At 36.9% G+C, this 25,288-nt stretch overlaps 1 protein-coding gene across 1 annotated transcript in view; it reads left to right on the top strand.

Annotated features, from left to right (window-relative positions):
* The window catches only part of adgrd1 (adhesion G protein-coupled receptor D1), an 85,000-nt gene that overhangs the window by 7,878 nt on the left and 51,834 nt on the right, over positions 1–25,288 (top strand). Inside the window, exons 4-11 of the mRNA XM_073819413.1 lie at positions 3,262–3,384; positions 4,936–5,112; positions 6,118–6,375; positions 14,202–14,275; positions 16,825–16,986; positions 18,357–18,416; positions 18,700–18,826; positions 22,598–22,705. Coding sequence (XP_073675514.1) covers positions 3,262–3,384; positions 4,936–5,112; positions 6,118–6,375; positions 14,202–14,275; positions 16,825–16,986; positions 18,357–18,416; positions 18,700–18,826; positions 22,598–22,705 — 1,089 coding nt within the window. The remainder of the gene's footprint in view (positions 1–3,261; positions 3,385–4,935; positions 5,113–6,117; positions 6,376–14,201; positions 14,276–16,824; positions 16,987–18,356; positions 18,417–18,699; positions 18,827–22,597; positions 22,706–25,288) is intronic.

Below are 25,288 nucleotides of genomic sequence, written 5' to 3'. Positions count from 1 at the left end.
GTATCCCTCGGCAGGGACGCTCTGGCCCACAGCTGGCCTCCGGGGCCCAAGTACGCCTTTCCCCCAGTGAGCCTCCTTGCACAGACCCTGTGCAAGATCAGGGAGGACGAGGAGCAGGTTCTCCTGGTCGCCCCATACTGGCCTGCCAGGACCTGGTTCCCAGAACTCAATTCCCTCGCGGCAGCCCCTCCCTGGAAAATCCCCTTGAGGAAGGACCTTCTTTCTCAGGGGATGGGCACTATCTGGCACCCACGTCCCGATCTATGGAACTTGCACGTCTGGCTCCTGGACGGGACGCTTCAGACCTCGCCGGCCTTCCACAGGCCGTGGTAGAAACCATCACTCAGTCCCGAGCCCCCTCTACAAGGCAGGCGTACGCACTGAGGTGGGGTCTATTCGTCGACTGGTGTTCCTCACGAGAACAGGACCCACAGAGATGCACGATTGCAGTAGTGCTTTCCTTCCTGCAAGAGAAGTTGGAACGCAGGCTGTCCCCTTCGACTCTCAAAGTGTATGTTGCCGCCATTGCCGCACATCACGATGCAGTGGATGGATCATCCCTAGGGAAGCACCCTCTGGTCGTGAGATTCCTCAGAGGCGCTAGGAGGATCAATCCTCCCAGACCGCGCCTCGTACCCTCTTGGGACCTCTCCGTCGCCCTCCAGGGCCTGCGGGGACCTCCCTTCGAGCCCCTCGCCTCAGTTGAGCTTAAGTTTCTGTCTTTAAAGACAGCGCTCCTGACTGCGTTGGCCTCCATCAAGAGGGTGGGGGATCTGCAAGCTTTCTCTGTCGACGAAGCGTGCCTGGAGTTCGGGCCCGGCGATTCTCACGTCATCCTGAGACCCCGGCCCGGCTATGTGCCCAAGGTTCCCACCACGCCTTTCCGCGATCAGGTGGTGAACCTGCAAGCTCTGCCCTTGGAGGAGGCAGACCCAGCTATAGCATCGTTGTGTCCAGTCCGTGCTCTGCGCACCTACGTAGACCGCACTCGGCACTTCAGACGCACCGAGCAGCTCTTTGTCTGCTTCGGAGGTCAGCAGAAAGGGAATGCTGTCTCCAAACAGAGGTTGGCGCATTGGGTGGTAGAAGCCATCTCCCTGTCTTACTTATATCAGGGAGAGCCTTGCCCCTTAGGCTTGCATGCCCACTCCACACGGAGTGTTGCATCTTCCTACGCGTTGGCACATGGCGCCTCATTAGCGGACATCTGCAGAGCTGCCGGCTGGGCGACACCTAATACCTTTGCCAGGTTTTACAACCTTCGCTTAGAGGCCGTCTCTTCCCGAGTTCTGACAGGTGACCGGGAGGACGGCTAGTGTCGGCTTGCTGCGCCATTCCCACGTGGATCCGTGCGCTATCTCCCAGTTTGTTCCCTCCGGCGAACCTGGGTCCTCCATGCCCCTCAGTCCGGGCTAGACGCGGAGTAGCTCTTGACTGTGCTCCTGCCAGGTCTCCTTCGCCCCGCAGGTTGTGGCTATTTTTCTCTATATTTTTCCAGGGGTCAACCAGAAGGCCTCTGTTTCCCTCGTATATCCCTAAAACCCCCTTATGGATATATTGAATTTCTTACTTTCACATGGACAGAATTCATGTCTCCGCCCCCCCAACCCCTGCTTCAGTTTCTGGCATCCCTGGGGACCCCCCTTCTCGGGCCCCAGGGCGTTGGGAAGGTTACGTTAACGTCCGCCTGTTGACACGTCCGCCTGCCGGCACGTGGTCGTTGCGTAACGCGGCGCAGGGACGTGGCTTGTTCCATAGGGTCAGTTCCCATGTAACGTCGAAGTGATTCGACTGAAGGGGAACGTCTAGGTTACGTAGGTAACCCTCGTTCCCTGAAGGAGGGAACGGAGACGTTACATCCCCTGCCACGTCCCTGTCGTCGCGCTGACGCCGGCTCAATCCGGCTCCTCAGCGAAGAACCTGTCTGACTGGCGCATGACGTCGCTATTTATACCCGTATGTACGGGGCGTGGCGCGTCATGCAAATGCCACTCGCCAATTTTCATTGGCCTTTTGTATAAGGCTCAGAGATGATTGGATTCTAAGCGAATTCCCATGTAACGTCTCCGTTCCCTCCTTCAGGGAACGAGGGTTACCTACGTAACCTAGACGTTGTGCTGCTTAATATTTTTGTGAAAATTTAGGTATTTTGATAAATAGAAAATTCAAAATAACTTTTGTAACATTGTCTTTACCATCACTTTTGATCGATGTAATGCATCCTTGATGAATAAATGTATACAATTTTCTTTAAAAAAAAATCCTACTGACCACAAACTTTTAAACAATCGTGTATAGTCTGAAAGTTTCAACATCTAGGAATTTGTTTTATTTAAAAATTAGAAAATAAATAAAATAAAAATAATCAATAATAAAAATAGCATTCCTTTCAATGACTTCAAAACTGATAATTTTAACAGCATATTAATATCAGCACGGCCTGCTTACAGTATGTGATTTTGTAATTCAGATCTCTTTTATGTCCAGTATTTTTACTGAAGGAACCCATTAAATTGATAGTTCAGTTGCCTTTGCTCTAAAAAGCCACATTTAAGGTACTTCTGCACATATACTTCTCATAGGCATGCCCTGGATCTCACTGCATAGATGGATGTTTGGTCCTCTGTACCTCTTTATCTCTCTGCCCCCACAGTACAACTGTTGTTCACTCGCTCCATACTTCATTCTGTCTCCTCTCTGTCTTCTGCCATCCACTGTGTCTTCACTGAGCACTCTTTTCCATGATCATCTCTTCTCTCAACTCATCCATTCATGAGGTGCGATGGTGCTGCGGCTCCCACAGCGATCCACAGATCCTGGCTTTTTAGGTCTAAAAACAGAGGAGCTATTTAACAAAGTCACTACACTGACAGAAGAACAACTTACCATTGACAAAAAAACAGACTATCGTGAATCATCTGTAGTTCAGTTGTTCAAACGGGGGATTTTTAATTCCCCAGATCCTTTTAAGTCAGGAGATCTGCTCTTGTTTTAGAGAATGGAGTAAAATGCTCATATTTTTACTACATGGGTGAAAGGTTAGGATTTCCTCATAAAGTCTCTAGTCAGTACATCACATGAACAAATGACTTTGTCAAGCATAAAACAGCTCTTTTCAGTTAGACTATCAATGATTATTCACCCAGATTTCCATTTGTGGTCGATTTAAAAAAAGGAAAGGATGACCAATTAGGCTTTTGCATGCATCCTGATGTTCATTTCAAGTGTTATAATCTTTTTGGTTGCTTTCTCGTCATGTAGACATTGTAGAAGGAATGGTGAATAAGGGCATCTATCTAAACGGTGATAACGGGGCCACTTTCCTTCACTTTGGCAACTATAAAGACTCATGCATAAGTGATCCTACCCTGTGCGGACCTGCCGGTGAGTTTTTATTGTCCTTTTACACTCTTCTCTGTTGTTATAGAGGTGCGTGAACATCTTTATATGGTCATACGGTCAGATGTATGACAGTTGAGTAATGTGTTGCTCAGGTTATACATGATGTAATAAAGGCTAATGGTTCAAAATGAAGTTTATATTGCTCAAGAGCAAATATATCAGCTTACATCAAGCGTTTTGTGCGTGAAAGCTGATATCATCTGTTATTCATCTGCTCACATCAGCGCACATTCCTTTGCTCTCAAAAACAGAGAATATGTTGTATTTATATTTACTTTTTCAGGGCTTGACCGAAGTAAGACTTGCAATATTGTTTGTGATGAAGTGGCCTGGATCTAATAAAGAAGCTTTTGTTTAAAGTTAGATATCAGTACGTATTGGAAAAAGAGCTTGGTTTTTGGTTTTAGCCAGAGGATTAAATCATCACTCTTTGTTGTTTGTTCATTTATTATTATTTTCAATTTACATTTAAATTTACACCAAATGATATTATGTTTGTAATATGTGACCCTGGACCACAAAACCAGTCATAAAGGTAATTTTTTTTTTTGAAATTGAGATTTATACATCATCTGAAAGCTGTTAATAAATAAGCTTTTGATTTATGTATGGTTTGTTAGAATAGGACAATATTTGAAAATCTGAAATCTGAAGGTGCAAAAAAATCAAAATATTGAGAAAACGCCTTTAAAGTTGTCCAAATGAAGTTCTTAGCAATGCTTATTACTAATCAAAAATTAAGTTTTGATATATGTACAGTAGGAAATGTACAAAATATCTTCATGAAACATGAAATTTACTTGATATCCTAATCATTTTTGGCATAAAAGAAAAATCGATGATTTTGACCTATACATTGTATTTTTGGCTCTTGCTACAAATATAACTGTGATCCTTATGGTTTTGTTGTCCAGGGTCACATATATTGTGTTAAAAATTATTATTAAAACATTGTTTTTATAATAAAGGAAAATGTAATTATTTTTAATTAATAAATGCAATTATTTGAGCATCAAATCACATAGGACCCGATGAAATCTATTTTTATTTATTTTCCCAAATTCCGTTTACATTTTTCTGGATTTCTTTTTTTCTGTTTTAATGGTTAAATTGGAAATGTTAACCAAAAAGCATGCCTAATTAATTGATATCATTTAAAATTACAGAATTTAACATTAATTGAATAAAATTTTAATGCCCTATAAAATCCTTTTTTTTTTTTAAGTTTTATTTCTACCAAATTCTGTGTTTTCCATTTATTTTCTGGATTCGATTTTAATGGTTTCATGAAATTTTATTAATCAAAAGCATGTCTAATTGATTTTATAAAATTAGTTTTTTTTTCTTCAGAACTAGTTTGTGTATTTACATTTTTCTGGTAAATAAATTTTAATAAAAAAATTCTGGTTAACATTTCTTAAATAATGTTTTAATAATCATTGTGTTAGTAGTAATACTTATTAAGGATTATTATTGTGTCACAATACCTTGTGCTCAACACTAAAGCTTTGTTTAATTCTTACTCCTGGACAGGGATAACATTTTCCTTCTTCTGGAAAAATAACGATGTAGAGTCTCGTTTTGCGATTGCATCCGGAGGTAAAGTCATCTCAAGCGGTTTCTCTGTCTACTCCAACCCTCATGGCGGATATGTGGAGTTCTACACAAGAGGAGACTCCAAGACATGGAAAGCACACATTAAACTTCCAGGTAGGTATGATTTGAGTGTGTGTGTGGGGAATTTTAGTTCAGGATGTGGAAAATGCTTACAGGGTTTGGAGAACCATAGTATTTTGCCTTATCTTTAAAGCCAAAAAAACAGTTCCCATGCTCTTGAAATTTCGCACACATGGACTCATTTTGAAATAAATTCTGGTTTGGAATTACATTTGCAGACTAACCGTAAATATTTTGAATATGTAGTTTTGTGCATAATTATATTGATTACATCCAGATGTCCAAAAGTACTTGAGTTGATAGGCTTTAGAATAAACTTTCTCTGTTGGACTTGACAGAGTGATTATCTCTCTGTGAAAAGAAATGGAATTGCGAGTGAAGAAGTAGCTCAAGTCAAATCATTTAGCTGCGCGAGAAAATAATCATTTCTTTCATCTAAAATTTTTCAGTCTTTTGGTGAGTTCCAGAACACATCTTCAGTATCTGGAAGTGTTGTGTAGTGTAGTGATTATACACTACCGTTTAAAAGTTAGAATGATTTCTGAGGGATCATGTAACACTGAAGCCTGAGGGTAATAGCTGCTGAAAATTCAGCTTTGCATCACAGGATTGCCAAGTATTGTCTCTAAAACCAAAACTATGCTTTGTATTACCAAAGCATAAACCAGTTCCTCGAAAAAAAGAGACATTAAAACATTACGTACTAAATGGGATGATGCGATGAGACATTCTCCATGTGCCATTTTATCCCTGGACAGATGAAATGAGCCATTGACAGTTCAGCTCAGAGTTTCTGTATACCATGTCTTATTGGCTTCATTATAGGCTGATGAAATCCATTCCACATGCTGCCTCCAGCTCTTAGTTTCTGTTCATTTTAAACTTGTGTTTTATGGACCCAGACACTATGAGTAGATCTGGAAATAATATTGCTATTATCTTCATTTCCAAAGAGTCAGAACATGAAATCTGTGTATGCTTGTTTGAAATTTCATTTGCTCGCTTTCTCTCTCTCTTGTCGTCTCTGTTTTTATCTAGGGCCCTACTGGACACACGTGCTCTTCACATGGACCCAAACGGACGGGTTGAAGGTCTACATTAATGGGACATTCAGTGTTGGAGCGCCTATAGGAAAGGTTTCTCTTAACTACGGCGATCCCTATGCCGACCTGGTCATTGGCACAGTAAACACCGGGAATTACAACCACTATGCCACAGGGGCCTTCGATGAATTTGTGATTTGGGAGAGGGCCTTGTCCCCTCAGGATATTTGGATGTATTACAAAGCAGCCATCGGTAAGTTATTATGTGATTCAAATCTGCTGTTATTATCCTTTCATTTATCTATTAGTTTATTTTCTCTGTGGCAGCCTTCACTTGTCCCAACTATGGGCTTCTCTCCAGTTGTCAGCCATTGCCATTGTTGTCAGGGTTTCCCAAATTAGCTGCACTTGGTCTTTGGTGTCTCTGGCTTGTCCCAACTTGCCTTTTAGCAGATGGTAGCACCCCATGTTTTTCAGTATATTGAATATTCAGGGTTAATTTTGCTTTATTCATTTGATGTACAATAGCAATTAAGCCACTGAACAATTGATAAATTAAGCAAGACTTAAATGTATGATTTCTTTATTGCATTGAATATAGAAAATATTGGTAACACTTTACAATAATGTGTCATTGTATTAACTAACATGAACGAACAATGAACAATACATTTTTTACACTATTATATAGGGCTGTGCAATATGGACAAAATAATCATATTGCGATTTTTTTTTTTTTTTTTTTATTTTATTTTTTTTTTGAACGAATATTGCGATTACAATTTTATTTGCCTTTTTTTTTTTTGCTTTTTCAAACAAGCTACATACATACATTCTAAATGTATTCAGTGCACAAGAAGTGCATAACAAAACATTTCACCATGAAATAACATAGTATTACGTTTAATAAACAAAACTGTAGTAAAATTGTCTCTAAAACAGACAACATAAAATAAATAAGCCATTTTACTTTTTTCCCGGTACTTTAGCCTACTTTGTGCAATAACGAATACATTAATTTCAGTGGAAAAATAAGTCCAAAACTCTAAACTTTAACATTTTGAGGGTTCTAAAATCTTTTGCTTTTTTTTTTTTTTTTTTTTTTAAGAAATTCTTGTTTTAATTTTTCTGATAATGAAAAAGCATAAACATTTATTTATTTTTAATCAAATGAAAAATAAACCCTTTTAATTTTTGTCAAACAAACAGAAATTTACTGTTAAAATCAATGCGTGGAAGAAAAATTATATTCAGTTTAAAACGTTTAAATAATAATTAAGTGGTTAATCTTGTTGTAATATTTATTTTTTTATCATATATATTGTTTTATTTCAATTATTTAAATAGGAATATATAAACACCTACATTATACTGTACAAAAGTAATACAGGACTAATATTGTTCTGTTACATGTTAAACCGTACTTTTATTTTGACAGGTTGCCGTGAAGTTTCTGTGTGTATGTGATGCTAGTTTTCTCAAATGAAACGGTAAAAGTGAAACTCACAGCAGCGATTTGGCAATTGAGTTTATCTGTTCATGTGAGATGCAAATGCCAAAAATTAGCGGGAGCATCACGTGTGCTTCAGTATGCATGTAGTAAAGAAATAAAACGCGTCTCCACCAATCATACATACAGAAGCAAACGGAACATGCAGGATTCATAATAAAACGGTCTTTTTGCATTTCAGTTTTCACAGACACTAGTCCATATCGCGATTTGAATTATGTGACAGACCAACTTTTGATTTATTAATCCAAAAATCGACGAATTACGTGGCATTCCGCGCTATAGTAGATTAGGTTTTTATGAATGGAGTCCGCGATCCAGTCCGTGTTTTCGCGGAGGAGACATTGTAATCACTCGACCATGAAGAGACAGAAATGACATGCCTTAGTGTAAATAAGATAAATAACATAAGGCAATTTAGTATGTTTAATAAAAGAACTATGTATATACCTGTTCTATAGGAAAGATAACCTTAAATGACTTCTATTGTGATGTGGCGCTATATCGAAAATAAAATGAACTTGACGTTCAAGGGGGGCGGGGGTGCTGTTGGGTAGATAGATCAAATCGCAGCCTTGTGCGGTTTAGAAATCGCATGTGCTTAAATCGCGACTTTTTTTTTTTTTTTTTTTGCGATTGCGATTAATTGCACAGCCCTACTATTATACTACGAGCCAATACTGCTATAGCAGTATTGTTCATTTATTCTTAGTTTTTTGTTAACTAATATGTGACCCTGGACCACAAAACCAGTCTTAAGTCGCTGGGGTATATTTGTAGCAATAGCCAAAAATACATTGTATGGGTCAAAATTATAGATTTTTCTTTTATGCCAAAAATTATTAGGAAATTAAGTAAAGATCATGTTCCATGAAGATTTTTTGTAAAATTCCTACTATAAATATATCAAAATGTAATTTTTGATTAGTAATATGCATTAAGAACTTAATTTGAACAACTTTAAAGGTGATTTTCTCAGTATTTCGTTTTTTTTTGCACCCTCAGATTCCAGATTTTCAAATAGATGTATCTCGGCCAAATATTGTCCTATCCTAACAAACCATACATCAATAGAAAGCTTATTTATTGGGCTTCCATATGATGTATACATCTCAGTTTTGTAAAATGTAACCTTATGACTGGTTTTGTGGTCCAGGGTCACATATAGTTAACTATTGAACCTTGTTATAAAGTGTTACCAAAATATAAAAAAAAATATTAAAATAGCATCGCACACAAAACTGGTTTTTAAAGGAACACTCCACTTTTTTTGAAAATAGGCTCATTCTCCAACTCCCCCCCCCCCCCCCTCAAACTCAAAAGTAAAAAAAAGGCAGTTTAAAGGAACACTCCACTTTTTTTGAAAATAGGCTAAATCTCCAACTCCCCCCCCCGAGTTAATAAGTTGAGTTTTACCATTTTGAAATCCATTCAGCGTCTTCTGTTCTGGCGATATCACTTTTAGCATAGCTTAGCATAGGTCATTGAATCCTATTAGACCAATAGCATCATGTTCAAAAATAACCAATGAGTTTTGGTATTTGTCCTATTTAAAACTTGACTCTTCTGCAGTTATATCGTGTCCTAAGACCGGCGGAAAATGTAAAGCTGCGCCTACACTCCCATTCCAGTGTAATAGTCAAGGAAGTTTGCTGCCGTAACATTAGAGCCCTGCACGGGCCTTAAATCTAAGCCCTAGCCCGGCCCTGGCCCGAAACGCACAGGCTGTAGCCCGGCCCGTGTCCGACAGCTTATCAAAAATTTTGGCCCGAGTCCGACCCGAAGCCCGTCTTATTTTCCGCCAAACAGCTTATACTGTTACAGCCATTAAAATAGACCAGATTCGTATTTAATAGAAAGTTTGTTTTTTTCGTTTAATTTTTTTTATCAGAACAATTTAGAGAAATGTTTGGAGTTTTTTGTTTGTTTGTTTGTTTTTTAAATGTAAGTTTTAGTTTTTTAAGTGACATCGATATCCAAGCGGTATGTGGTCCACAGTGAGTTTACTCAATTTAACCTATATATCAAATCAACACTTGACTAGTCTACAATGCAATCCGCAGATATAAAACAAACATCAATATATCACAATGTTAGATTTAAAGTTTATTATCACCATCTCAGAACAAAGGCATTTCGAACAGGGCAGGCAGCTCTGCTGCGCAAAACCGGAACATACAAAGTCGCAGTGGTAAAGTAAACGAATAATGAACAAATATATAAAGAATAAATAATAATATAGAAAACTTCAAAAACACAACTTTACCACGTGGCTGAAAATCTCTGTGCTGCGCAGAGTATGTAAGTGGAGTGGAGCGGCAACAATTTCCCCCCGCGCTCCTTGCATTTAATAATCGCTCTGCTCCAGCTCCACTCCTCGCTCACTGATATCAGAAACACCGCTCCGCGTCAAAAAAAAAAAATTATGTTTGAAATGTAACAGTCCTGTTCATAAAATATAATAAAATAAAATAACAGGAGAGTTTCAAACATAGTGTGCAATATTTGTTCCGACCACAGCTAATAATTGTCAGCATTAAAAGAGTATTGCTGCTTTATCCAGTGCAAAGTTTGTAATGAAAATAATACGTTTTCGTCAGTTATTTTACCTACAGATCACATTATTTCTGATTTGAGTGATCCATCTCTATCAAGCTAAACATGTTTAACATATGATTTCCTGCTTAATGTGCAGTTATATTATGGACCATTGGCATGAATTGTACTCATGATGGAGCGGTGGTGGAGCGCTCTTGAAGAGAGTGAAAACCATGACGCTCCGACTTTTAAAAAAATCCGCTCCTTCCTCCATTCAAAATCACACCGCTCCGCTCTGCTCATACGCACACATTAAATCTCATTAAACTTTTTTTTTTTTTTTTTTTTTTTTTTTTTCTAAAGCAGGCCCGAAGCCCGATATGTGTGCAAGTTATGACGTGAAAATTGTCCCGAAGCCCGGCCCTAGGGGCAAAAAAAAGTCGGGCCCCGACGGGCTCGGGCTCAAATGCAGGGCTCTACGTAACATGGCCGAAGCAGGTGCAGTAATATCACGCAGTGCCTGAAATTAGTTCCCAGCTAAGTAACTTCCAACGAGGAACTCTCCCTGTGCATACAGTTGATCACGTTGTGCTGCGTGATATTACTGCGCCTACTTCGGCCATGTTACGGGAGCAAACTTCCTTGACTATTACGCTGGAATGGGAGTGTAGTTCCTAATCTTATCGGCCTAGAAAATGGCATCTTTACATTTTTCACAAACAGACTTTCTTGTTGCCTTTTTTCCTATTACATATTAGAAATAATAAGAAATTATATATCAGATGAAAACTTAAAATTAGCCTATTTCCCAAAAAGTGGAGTGTTCCTTTAAAATAAAAATCTTAAAAATAAAAAAATACCACTTGAGGTGCTATTTTGTGATCTAATAACATCTTTTTAAATGTATATTACTGTTCAAAAGTTTAGGGTCAGTAAGATTTTATATTCAGCAAGGATGTACTAAATTAATCAAAAGTGACAGTGAGCATACAGTACACTCTTAAAAATAAAGGTTCTTTATTGGCATTAATGGTTCCACAAAGAACCTTTACCATCCATGGAAACTTTTTTTTTTTTTTTTTTTTTTTTTTTTACAAAAGGTTCTTTACAGTGAAAAAAGGTTTAGATAATCAATGTTCTTCAAACTCAGAAAAAAATGGTTATTTTAAGAACTGCTCACTGAAAGGTTCTGTGGCACTGTGAAAACTCCCTATCTGGAAGCTTTATTTTTAGGAGTGTACTTATATTTTTTAGATTTTTATTTCAGATGTGTGCTTTCCATTCATTAAAGAATCATGTTTTCCAGATAAAATACAAATAAAAAAGGATGTTAGGAACTGTTTTCAATACTAATAAAAAAAAGAAATGTTTCTTAAGCACCAAATCAGCAAATTAGAATGATTTATGGAGTAATGCGTTGTCATTACTGGAATAAATAACATTTATAAAATATATTAAAATGGAAAATGCTTATTTTGAATTGTAATAATATCCCCCAATATTGCAGTTTTACTGTAATTTTAATCAGATAAATGGAAATGCAAGGAAAGTCTTCTTGAACATAAGAGACTACTTTCGAAAACACTTTCCAAACCCAAACTTTTGAATGTTCAATAAGTTTAAATAAATGCAAAGAAAAAAATGTACTTTGTAGTTCCATTGGTGGAGATCTTGGCCAAAAGTTGGATTTCAGACTGTTCTTTTTGACTGGATGGATAAGAACCATCTGTAATGCTGCCGCTTTGCTTTTTTGCCATTACTTCTGGAGTTATTACCCTGTGTGCAGGTTATTATAGAAAGGAAGCAGCATTTGCAGGCAATTTCCTTCAGAGACACTGGTCTACATTCCACCAGTCCTCAAACGAACCACATCGAAACACAATGTTGAAATACCATTATATGTTTGTTCTTGTGTATGTGTCCTCAAAGGCAGTTTTGTTGGCTTTGAATGTAGCAGCGCATATCTTTACCTTATATGTATGTGGCAGCAGGACAGGTTTTATATCAGGGTTTTGTTTTCTTTTAAACCGCAAGTGTTTGGAACCCTGTTAAGGCAGCTGGTTAAAGTTTCTTGCAGGCAAGACGTTTTCAGTGTGGCAAAGACAAATTTAAGCTCTAATAAAGCTAGAAATGGTTTCCATCTATCAGAGAGCAGACCAATGTGGTCTTTAACACCTGGACAATGCTATATGTTAGCATTCCCATTCATCTCAATGCCAGTTGGCAAATTCTCACCAGAATCTGGCAGCGAGGGCCAGCATGGCCATGCTAATTAGATAAACCTTGACCTTTCAGACCAGGCAACACAAAAAGCTTGAAATCATGCCTTTCCGTTACCACTCTTCCAAAACGGATAAAAGAAAATTATTTTAAGTACAGTACCAGACTGGCCATCTAAAAGGTCAGACCTTGAGTGATGCATTTTATGCATTAAATATGTATTTAAAAATCCTTGATGGAAAAATGTTCATGTCTTTCTTTCTTCAGTCAAAAAGAATTTAGGGTTTTTGAGGAAAACATTCCAGGATTTTTATCTATATGGTGGACTTAAATGGTGCCCAATGGGTTGAAAGTCCAAATTGCAGTTTCAGTCCTGCTTCAAAGGGCTCCACACAATCCCAGCCGAGGAATAAAGGTCTTATCTAGAGAATCGATTGGTCATTTCCTAAAAATAAATGACATTTATGTCCTTTTTAACCACAAATACTTGTCTTGAACTAGCTCGACCTCACACTGCGTAATCACGCACATGTGACGTAGACGGAAGTACCGACCCAGTGTTTACAAAGCGAACGCGCAAAGAAAGTCCTTTACAAAATAAGGTAAAACAACAATGTCGGACAATTTTGAAGTTAGAGGAGAAAATTAAATGAAGTTTTTCAATCTATCCTATATTTGATCTGAAGTACACAGATGAAGAACTAACCACACATAACTTTTCCAACATGATTATGTAATGTGTGAGATTGCAGAGCAAGATGAGCATTTGTGGTTAAAAAGGATATAAATTTAGATTTTAGTTTTTTTTTTTTTTTTTTTTTTTTAAATGACAGATCGTTTTACTAGATAAGACCCTTATTCCTCAGCTGGGATCAAATAGATCCTTTTGAAGCTGCAATTTGGAGCTTTAGTTTATGGAGACAAATCCTGAAATGTTTTCCTTAACTTTCATTTCTTTTCGACTGAAGACATGGACATCTTGGATGACGTACTGTATGGATGAGTACATTATCTTTTAAAACAAGATACATTTACTGGAGAAGTAAAATTGGCAAATCGTTTTTTTTTTTTTTTTTCTTTATCTTTTAAGCAGTGTTTCTCAAACAGTAATATCCAAAAAGTACAATACAATGAAATACCCTGTCTCCAATATCTTAATTTCAAAATAAATTCATATCTCATTCATATTTGTTTCTCAAGTAAATTATTGAAACTTTTATGGTTGCTGTTTTACAGTTCAGTTCCATAATGCTTCCATACTGCCATTTTAACAAGTATGGATCCATGGCTCTTTTAAAGAGGGATGATAGTGATTGTGTAGGTCGATTTTGGCACTGTGGAGGTGGTATTGGCCACCACTTTAGAAACTGGGATATATATCCTCTCGGAGCGTTGATTGTTAGCCACTGTTAGAAATAAAGACCTTTTGTTAATGATAAAAAAACATGTTGTTGAAGAAGAGAAAATCTACAGTTGTTTTGCTCACGTCCAGCTGTAATAGGCTCTAATGAGGGGCATAGTACAGAGTCATTAGAGAACTGCTTTGCCAGGGGCCCTATAAACCAGCTTCACTGCAACCAGCATGTGCGTTCAGGGAAAGGTATCACATGTGCCTTCCAGCAGGTGTGAACTATTTGTTCCATGAGAGGAAGAGAACTTGTTCAGAGACCTTTAGATCATGGCTTCTGTGCATGGCTTTGATGTGATTTTAAATAATTAGTATTACAGCATTTCAGTTAAATTTTCTATCCATATTTATTAATCTCATTTAATAAATTTGCACAGCATTTCATTTATTTTTGTCACCACAGGTGAGAATGTGATGTCTACCTTCCCAACCGAAGCATCCATCAATGTAACTGCTGCAACAGACACTCAGTTAAAGGTAAATTCTTCTGACCTGAAGTCACCCGTTGCACTTTCTGAATCTGTTTCTATGATTCAGGACTGTAGTCTCCCTAACGAGGAGTGTAGATAGATAACAGCAGAAATACTACTTCGTCACATATTACTCTAAATTCCAGGGCTATCTGAGATTTCACATGCAGGGCAGGAACACTCGTTAGAATATTCCCAAAAAACACTGAAACCTTGAGGGCAGTAATTTTGTTTGACTAATGTATGTAAATGCAAACACATCTGTAATGAGCGTAAGCACTGACCTGTTTTGCTTCTCTCTCTCAGCAAATGTAAGAAGTGCAGTGAATTCACCAGTATCTAATTACGAAACATGTTTGTCTTTGGTTTCTGTTAGTTTGATTAATTGAGTTCACTGAAACGACCACAAGTACAAGGCGGGATTTCTCACTCATCAGCCTTAATCAAAACCGTCCCGGCCTGGGTAGATTAACTGCAATGAAGTCTGTTTTTGGAGTTTAAGATTCATGAGTTTGTTTAAGCAAAATAACAACTAAAAATCCCCCAAAATACACTTCGTAAACCTTCAAGGTTACGTATGTCATTAATTTATGTCACCACTGTCAGCTATTTCCTAAAGAATCATTATTTTCTAGCAGCTGGATTTCGTCTGTGTTATTTTAGTATCATTCATGTGCTATTATAGTTTTGGTAATATTTCTTTTTCATGTTAATTTTAGTTATTTTGTTGTTTTCATCATCAGTTTTTTTTTTTTTTTGTCAGTATTAATTTTTAGTTTTAGTTAGTTTTACTGTAATTAAATCTAAAGAACAACTAGAAATGTTGCCTTCGCAAGTCGCAACTAGCTGAAGTAAGTTTAATTTGTTTATATTGCATGATATTATGATAATAACCCTTTTCCAAACCACCACTCAGTCTGCCATTGGCCAATCAAACAGACTTAGTCTCACCTCAAACTCACACCATTGGCTGAGCCAATGTTGTATTATGTTTTAGTTTTATTTTAACTTAAACTAAACAACAATTAGAAATGTTGCCTTGGCAGCTACTGGAAATAATTTTAATTTGTTTATATTGCATTTTATTTCAGTTATGAAAATAACTCTTTCCAAAACCATCACTCAGTCTGCCATTGGTCAGTCAAACAGAGTTAGTCCTGCCTCAAACTCATGCCATTGGTTGAGCGAATGTTGTATTACGTTTCAGTTTTTAGTTTTAGTTAGTTTTACTTTAATTTAAACTAAAGAACAATTAGAAATGTTGCCTTTGCAACTGGCTGAAGTAAGTTTAATTTGTTTATATTGCATTTTATTTCAGTTATGATAATTAACCCTTTTTTAAAACCATCACTCAGACGGCCATTAGTCAATCAAACAGAGTTAGTCCCGCCTCAAACTCATGCCATTGGTTGAGCGAATGTTGTATTACATTTCAGTTTTTAGTTTTAGTTAGTTTTACTGTAATTTAATCTAAAGAACAATTAGAAATGTTGCCTTTGCAAGGCTGTTGCCTCAAACTCAAAAGTAAAAAAAGGCAGTTGAGTTTAAAAACTTGTTCTGTGTGAGCAGCCCCTTACAGTTGTTTCTGCATATTAAGCTGGTTACAGGAAAGTATTTAATTTATTGACATTTCTTGAAATAATTGCACACCTTTGAAAATGTGAGCATATGGGGAACAGCAGTCACAGAGAGCAGTACACTGAGACTGTTGACTTCATTTGAATGCTAGTAAATTAAGTTGGCCATTCAAGACACTGACATATCCTCCAAAGGCTCTCAGTGGTGTTTGACACACCTCCTTTTACAGGCCCTTAATCTGTCTGCTCTAACTTCTTCCCTGCGCAGTAATTAAATGGAGTGAATGAACGCAGACAAACACACACATACACACAACAGGGCCTCCCAGACTACACCTCACACACCCTTGGATGATTAGGTGTTATGAAGCCAATGCAGACGTCGCTCTGGGACCGTCCATGTGCGTATAGACGCACACACCCTTGGCGGACGTACAAGAGCACAGCAGGAAATGAGGTGGAGGCCGAAGCTGTAAACACAAACAAATTCAACTCTTTTGGAACTATTGTTTCCCCCCAGACTCTGAGGAAATGGAAAGAAATCAGAGAATGAGCATTCGCGCAAATTACAACACTGGCCGTTATTGAGTAAGGAGGTCAAGTAGAAGAGAAGATTTTCCGTAATGGCCTCTCATAGGGTATGGATGACAAAATAAGACTTTAAACAGCTAGTTTGGAGGTACTTTCTTTAAACTCCTTTGGAAAGTTCAAGCCAAGCTGGCATTCAGCTTTGCTGTTGAAATTGACATTCGCAAATCCCATGAGAATGAGATTTGATTAAATAATTTAAGCACTACTGTAAGCGCCAGCTATTCTGATGCTTGTTGTTGAAATGATTCTATTAAATTATATTAAACCACAAAAACGCCTTTATATTTTGAATGTCAAGTCCAAGCCACACAAAGCCATTACATGTGATTGTGGGTAATTTTATGGAGTGCTGTTGACACATATCCGCTTTTTTATGTGTGTGTTACAGAGAACCACAGAGATGCCCCGACCTGCCTCCACAAACTTGACAGAGAAAGTTCATAGACTTCAGGACCCCATGCGGTTGCAAACGCTGGATCTCCTTCAGTCTCTTTCATTTAACCTTTCAAACAAGACTATACCTCAGGAAACAGCCAACAATCTCACAAAGGTAAAGATGGGAAGTTTGAGGGTTTTGAGAATGAAGAAAATCACTGAAGTTAAAGAAAAAGAAACATTTCATATTCTGCTCTATTTTTAGGTCACTAATCAAATAAGTACATTTGTGACATTAGCTGGGTTTCAATCCAATCCTATGCGCAAAACTGAAACATTGCATAAAACATTTACGACTAAGTACCGTTTCCATCCAACAAGTCAAAGAGAACAAAATCGTCACTTCCTGATAAACTGGCACTAAATATCACTAAGAAAAGCAGGAGAAGCCACTAAATGTAGTAATTTGTCATATATAATAAATAACTTGCGCCTCAGAGTGAGCAGACGAAACACAATAAATGTAGTCTTTGCTTTCAGAGGTGGATGCCTGCTGTTTGGGAACGCAGTTAGTTCTGGGAAGCAATTGTACAGAAATACTTTAATGACAAGCTTTGCTTGGGCTTTTAAGAATGACAATAACAACATTTCAGATGCTGTGCAATGAGATCAGTCCACTGGTTAGTCAGGTTATGCCATCCCATAGCGCAAAGTCACATGACTTTTTTTGATGCGCATGGAAAAATTTATTTGGAAAATGCACTTCCCATTTTTCACATTAACTCTTCATTGCACAAGTCAAAAACCACCTCAAGCGAGTGCAAAAACTTTTTTTTGCTAATTAAGGGGTTTTCTTTTAAAATTTGGTGTTTTCATAGCTCATGTCTTATGCAATACTTCAAAATGCGCATAAAAACATAATGATGGGAACATAGCTACTAATTGTGTGATTATTTTTACACGTCATGCTTCTATTGAAGCACGAATATCTCTTTAAAACATCTTCAAATCACATTTCACACAAATTATCATGCTGATACTATAATTTGTCATGAAAATATTGTATTAACTTCTAAAAATACACTACTGTTCAAAATTCAGGATACACTACCATTCAATTTTTATAGTAAATAGTTTTTAAATGAAAAAAATACTTTCTAGCAAAGACAAATTCATTTCATCAATAGTATAAATAGTGACAGTAAATACGTTTATAATCTTATTGTAAATAAATGCTGTTCTTTTAAACTTTCTATTCATGAAAAAACTCAAATATAGTTCAACATTGATAATGTTTCTTGAACACAAAATTAACATTAGAATGATTTCTGTTATTTTAAATTGTAATAATATTTTGCAATATTACTGTTTTTCAAGTATTTTTAATCATAAGACACTTACAAACATATTTAAAAAAAATCTTACTCACTAGTTTAAATTACAGTGGGGAAAAAAAGAAAATAAGCATTTCCACTGTTTCTTTTGGACTTAACACAAGCACACACACATTTTTAACTATGCCTTATTCTGCTCTGCGTGTTTCAGTCTCTACTGAGGAGCGTGGATGAGGTCATAACCGCCAGCGACTGGAGAGAAAATGATGAGGTACGTTTAATGGATACATTGATGATTGGAAATATAGAAAGATTCTATCAGTCCATTCATTCATAAGTAGGTCCAGATGAATCGGCAGACTTTTTCCGCATTTCAGTGGTTCCTCTGAGGGAAAGTATCTAAAACTGAAAGAATTCAAACATGGTCAAATATGTTAAATAGAGCGGAAGGTACTACACATTTATAGTTAGCTAAAAGAATCATTAGGTTCTTAGTTGTGTAACCTCAAAGAGCCTTAATGTACTTTGGACTTGTTTTTTGTTGTTGTAAACAGTGGAGTCCAGTGGTCAGTGGGCTGGTGGAGACCGTGGATAAAGTGATGGTGCATATGGCCTCCAAGCTTCGGACTGGCCCAGATGCAGAGGCTCCTCTAGCTATAGGGGGCAAGAGCTCTGTAGCAGGTCAGTACACACTCCAAAACACTTCCTCAAACTTCCATTTCTAGAATATTGTTTCCTAGAAATTCACACTTCCTCCCCATCATCTACATACATGGCTGGCTAGAAGTATGTGGAGTATGTCCAAGTATGCTCATAGGATGTTCTCATAGGAACAGGGTGTGCGTCACTATGTACAGTTAGGTCTGACTGAAGGAATTTGAGTTTTGAGAAAAGAAACTTTTTACAGCTGCTTTCTATTATGTTTCTTTAGTTACTTTTTTAGTTACCTATTTTAGGAGTGTTAAAATGTTACTTTTTTCATTCAATTAATTTAAATTCATTTTAAATTTCCTCACAATGGAAAAAAAAGTTAATTTACAGAAATTTATTTCCAGATTTGATGCATGTTTTAACATATGTGACCCTGGACCACAAAACCAGTCTTAAGTCGCTGGGGTATATTTGTAGCAATAGCCAAAAATACATTGTGTGGGTCAATTTTAGATTTTTCTTTTATGCCAAAAATCATTAGGAAATTAAGTAAAGTTCATGTTCCATGAAGATTTTTTTGTAAAATTCCTACTGTAAACATATCAAAATGTAATTTTTGATTAGTAGTATGCATTGTTAAGAACCTAATTTGGACAACTTTAAAGGTGATTTTCTCAGTCTTTTTGATTTTTTTGCACCCTCAGATTTCTGATTTCAAATGGGATCGGACAATATTTGACTGAGATACATCTAACAAACCATACATCAATAGAAAGCTTATTTATTGAGCTTTCATATGATATATAAATCTCAGTTTTGTCAAATTTAACCTTATGACTGGTTTTGTGGTCCAGGGTCACATATATGAGAAACGGTTTCATTTTCATTGATTTTAAGTAGTCAGAAGTGCCCCTAATTAACAAATCACACACAAATGTGCATGCCTACCATGTCTTTTGAAAAAAAAAAAAAAAGGCAACATGAAATGAATATGGCTGTAACATCTCTTGATCTGTTCTGTGCAGATTAAACATAAGTCTCATTGAAGTCTCAATTCTAAATCAGGCTCTCTGAGATTCCACGCTTTAGAGTCAACTCTGTCTCTGATCCTCCCTTTGCTATGATAAGACCGTGTGTGAACATCAGAGGTCACTTGAAAAAAAGTTTTGGGTTGCGTGAGCTATTATTGAACTTCACTGTTGCAGTCAGAAAATAAAGCATAAATAAACACAAGATCGCAGATAAAAAAAAGTGAGAGAGCGATGAATCCCAAGAACAAGAGAAGGTGTTGAGAAAAGACTTTCTCTGATATTATTCGAATGGCAACTTGCAATAGCATTTTCTCAATACCAACTTTTAATAGCATGTACTATACCAGATAATCAAGGCTGCGTTTTTTTTTTTTTTTTTGTAATTTTCAAAGAATCCCTGGGTATTAAGACTTGTGTGGCTTAACGAAAACAATGTCTCTTACTGAAGTAGTAGAAAACCCATGAAAGATTCACATTATTTAAAAAATCCACATCGTTTTATACACATTTTAGACTATGGAGTTTTTTTTATACGCATTTGGTGAGCTACTGGCGCTGCCTGTTGATATTTTTACCAGAACACAACTTGAAATAAGCAACTTGGAAAATAAAATACTGATACAATGATGGATATAAGCATAGACGTAAACCAAATGCCATACTATTGATTTTTCCCCAAAAGGAGTCTAAACAAGCGACAGCATCTAGCGTTTCTTGTCTCTGCCATTTGTAAGCTCTTTCAGTAGCTGTGGTCTACAAAAGCCTCAGAGGCATCAGGGCTAAAGTGGAGAGAACAAAGACTCAGGTCTTTAGGAAGTTTCATTCGTCCACAGGCATCTTCCTATTCGTTTCTCCTCTTCTTATCGCTAGGTAAGCAGAGAAGACTAACATCGCTTCTCTTGTTGCCCTTCGACTGAAAATTACTACCAAAAGCCACACAATGTGGCACTGTATCAGTGGCCTCCTTCATAGTCCAATTTATGTATAAAACAATGTGAATTTTTAAATGTAAATCTTTAATGGGTTTTTTACTACATGTTTCAATAAAATACTTATTTTTAAGGGTGGAAGAAATAATCGATTCACCTAGCTATCACAATTCTTTTTGAAGCAATTTAAAAATCGATTGGTTTACCTCAGAATCGATTTATATGGTGGGGAGAAATTACTGCTTTTATTCCAACAGTGGGCGAAATGTATAAATGTGTTGCCCTTTAAGCAGCACCGTGCAGACGATCGCGTATGACATCAAAGTACTCTGAGAGCGATTTGAAAGCATGCAGAGCCATCTGCTCTCTCAGGGCTCCAAACATCTTGCGACCATTTTTTCTGCCGGTGGGACTAATTTTTGTGAGCGGTCGGACTGGTGCAACCACTGCGTTGTTCAACTCATAAGCACTGCCATTTCTGTTGCATATGAGAAACATCTAACGACAAACGAAATAAGCGAAACTGAACCACGCAACGTTTTAGCTGCGCAGCGTGGACTGTTTATCAGCTTGGAACAAAAAGCAAACAAACTCGTCCAAGCTCAAAACAGCTTTACTTGGGAGCAAAGTTGATTTTGCGGCACTGTTACTGCATAGCGCTGCAAGATCCAGTAAGAAGCGTTTGAATTTGCCGCACAATGAAAACAGTTGCTCCAAGATCTAGTGAGAATCAATCGAATTCTCACCAGAATTCTCTGGTATAAACAGCGCTGACTTATGTCAGAAAACCAGAAGTATTAATGCTAACTATAACCATGGTGTTGTGGTAGAAATAATAATAATACATTATTCATTTCAGGGTTTGTACAACCTTTGGGAGAGAAATTCAAGCACCTTTTTAATGACTTTCCAGCATAACTATTTCCACCACTTTAAAGCTCTAAAATGATCCAATTTAAATGTTATTTTTAATGGGATGACCAAAATATACTTTGCGGTAAACAAAGTAAAATTTGTTTTGCTGGGAAAACATGACTAAAACTGTTTGCAAAGTAACATAGCACAAGTAACAAGTATTTTTTTTTTTCTACTCATTTTGTTGAACATTTGAATCGGCAGACTAGCGCATCGTCCCAGGCTTAATAACAATATCAAATCACAATACTTGTAGAATTGAAATTCTTATAAAAAAAAAATTGCAATACGTATCGAATCGGCACCCAAGTATCGTGATAGTATTGTATCGGAGGTAGGTGTTTCGTCCCATCCCTACTTCCTTTACGTTCTATTGAGCCGAGTCTTAATACCCGGGGATGCCTTTCAGTTTGAATAGATTTAAAAATTTCTGTGATGGCAAAACTGAATTTTCTTCAGTGTCACTTGATTGTTTAGAAATCATTATGCAAATGTCTTTGATGTCATTTAAGATAAAACAATGCAATGTAGCTTTCAGGTATTTTTTGCAATTAAGTACAAATGGTTTCAAGTTAATCAGACAATTACTCAAGACATTTAAAAGGTCTGTAGTAAAAATAAGTTACTAATTACAAACGGAGCTTATATGCAATTAAAGTAAACAGTGTTGACTGCATTTACATTAATACCTCACAAATAATTGCTCTAAAATGTGTACAGATGTAGCTGCTTGTCACAGAGTAATATGTGTGAGATTTTGTAACAAGCTGGCTTTCAGATGGTGCGCAGTTTCCAAATACAGTCACTACTTAGTACCACAGACTTGGCACCAACATGCTGGGCCTTTTGACTTTCTAGGAAGTGATGCAGTAATAAACCAACAGCATACGTACTGTGAACAATGACCCAACCTTTTTCTTTTTTAGATTACTCTTTGATGAAGATCCCTCAGAACTACAATATGCAAAGCTATCGGTTCCCTGAACAAGGAAAGAGTTACATCTCAGTTCCAGGAGAGGCCCTCACGATGCAGTGTGAGTATGCACAAAACAATCAAATCTGGTGTTGATCCATGTCTTGATCCTGCAGATTTATGTTAATGTTTATTACAAGGGTGGGCACATTTGATTTGCATTTATTTAGTGATTTCACCAAACCGGAGTGCAGGTTGTTCTGCGCCACCCAGGGAGAACAGTGCCTGTCTATGTCGCCTGTGCCATCCGAAACTGACTAATGGGATAAATCATGCTTAAAGTAGCAAACTTTAATGCTTTTCCACTCGCTTAACCACAATTAAGCCATAATGTGCATAATGGAATAAACAAAACCTGAACTGGAGCATACACATATGAAATGGAATAGATTGCTAAACAAACTGCCAATCATGTTTTCTTTTTTGAATAGAAGGTTGTTGTTCTGAATCATTCCTACCCCATTTAAACCCTGATTATTGGTAACTGTGCGCACACACTTCTCATTGCTTTCGGACACCTCAGGCTGGGGTGAAAGAACACATTGTTTTCATATTAGGAGGATGAGGGACATTTATTTGTTGTTTGTTTATTTGTTGTTTATGGCTAAAAAGGACAATGCAATCAGCACTCTGATGACTTCCTGCTGCTCACTGACGAAAACTGTCAATCACATAAACCCCTCAAGGAGAGCTTCATTAAAAACAGAGAAAGTGTGTGCATTTGCCCTTCTTTTACATGCTAATGCGAGCAATCGTTGAAGAGCGAGTGTTGCAATGTTTCCCATGTGGCGGCGGTAATTATGAGGCCATTAAACGTTTTGTTTGTTTGACACCGTTTTGGGGTCAGCTCCCCTCAGCTCCTCTGGCACGGTGCTGAACCTGAGCCCCGCTCTGTTCATTATAAACAGTTTTAATAATCTATTAAAGCTCTATTATCAGAAATGGCACATAAACGCTAGCGCTGGCATTAACGTGCCACTGAACTGCTTCTGCTGTGCAGCCGGACATATGGTACACTTCATTAACAGAACCTAGCAGAGCTTTTATACGCCAATTAAAGACCGCGAGAGAAGGAGCGCATTGAATGGCTCTGTATTTCCGCTGGGCCAAGTTTCTTTTAGTCTTAATAAAAACATTTGTAGAGAGATTTTGCCCCTTGGATTGTGAGGTTATTGGCCCACAGCTCATCTGAAGCCCAACTCAGAGGAGTTACTTGGGACGCGGTGATATTGCATATTCGGCCCATTAACACCTGTAAAAACACTAAGTTGCAACAATTCTCAGCATGTTTCACAGTAATCAGAACTGCAAACAAGCATCACTATGGTTTTTTCACAAGCAGGTTGTAATTAAAATGAGCCAAAAATCATAATTGTTTATTATTATTTTTAACTTAAACTATTAAAAATTGATTTTGGTAGTTGAAATAAATTTATAAATATTAGATAAATTTGAGAAAAAATGTAAAAAACTAAGCACATAAAATTACTGAAACCAAAACTCAAATATTTTAAATTTAAATACCATTTAAATATTGTTTTAACAAGCATAACTAAATATTCATTTAATATTTTCATTTTAATTTATTTTGTGTGGGTTTTTTTTTTTTTTTGTTTTTTTTTTTTTTTTCTCTAGCTTAAGTCGCTGAATCATTTTATTGCTTGTTTAGACATCAGTTAATAAAGATGTAATTCGACCAATTTGGTGTTTGCAAACAGTGATGTTTTTTGGTGACCGAAAATTACAGTTTTCAAGTAGCAGTCTATATGGAAGCAGAATAAAACAATAAAAAGTGTAAATTTGAGTTTATATTTAAAAATTAGAACTTTATTCTTGCATATCCAAGATTATATCTCACAATTCTCTCTTTTCTCCTCGGCTCAAAACCATGAGTTTATATCCCACACTTTTGGCTTTTTTTCCTCAGAATTGACAAACTCTTTTTTTTTTTTGTTTTATTGTTAAGTTAAATCGAGTTCGAAAGTCTGATATGCAAGATATAAACTCGGTAAATGTAAACATATTTCATGCTGTATCTGTAGGGCTAATGTAATATATCCCCTATGAACTGCATATGTGAATATTATGTAGACCTATTGTTTAAACGAAATTTATGCTTTAAAAGTAGACTTATCATAGCAGGTTTCATCCATTAATCCGTTTGTTTAAATGTCTGCGTTTAGCTTCAAATGGCATCTTGGACGACAGTATTCTATAAAAATGATTTGCATTCCAATTCTGACATCCAAAGGCACAACAAAACCTATTTCTGTTATTCCATGGATTTTACCCATTTCCCATCCACTTGTCCTATCCAGTGTTTTTCTGCCACCACAATGTGCACGAAGCTGCAAGTGATGTAACATCTACTCCAAAAAAATAATAATAATAATAAAATCACTGGATCAGGTTGCTTTAAACTGGTTCTTGATAATAATTGGCCTAGACTAATTGAAATGCCTCTGTAAGTGGTTTCAGTGCTCAAATTCTTCAAAAAAGCATGTTGTAAATGGGAGTATAAATAAATGTTATACTGTAAATGATACTTTGATCCCAGTCATAATGTCAATTATTTATGCAATTAATTGTGTGGCTGTAATTCAGACCCTGATGAAATTACTTTGCCATATCCGATAGTACACAA

Source organism: Garra rufa, chromosome 15 (assembly GCF_049309525.1).
Source record: "Garra rufa chromosome 15, GarRuf1.0, whole genome shotgun sequence".
NCBI classification, from domain to species: domain Eukaryota; kingdom Metazoa; phylum Chordata; class Actinopteri; order Cypriniformes; family Cyprinidae; genus Garra; species Garra rufa.
The sequence above is the reverse complement of the archived record's forward strand: the minus strand, read 5'-3'. Positions and strand labels throughout refer to the sequence as shown.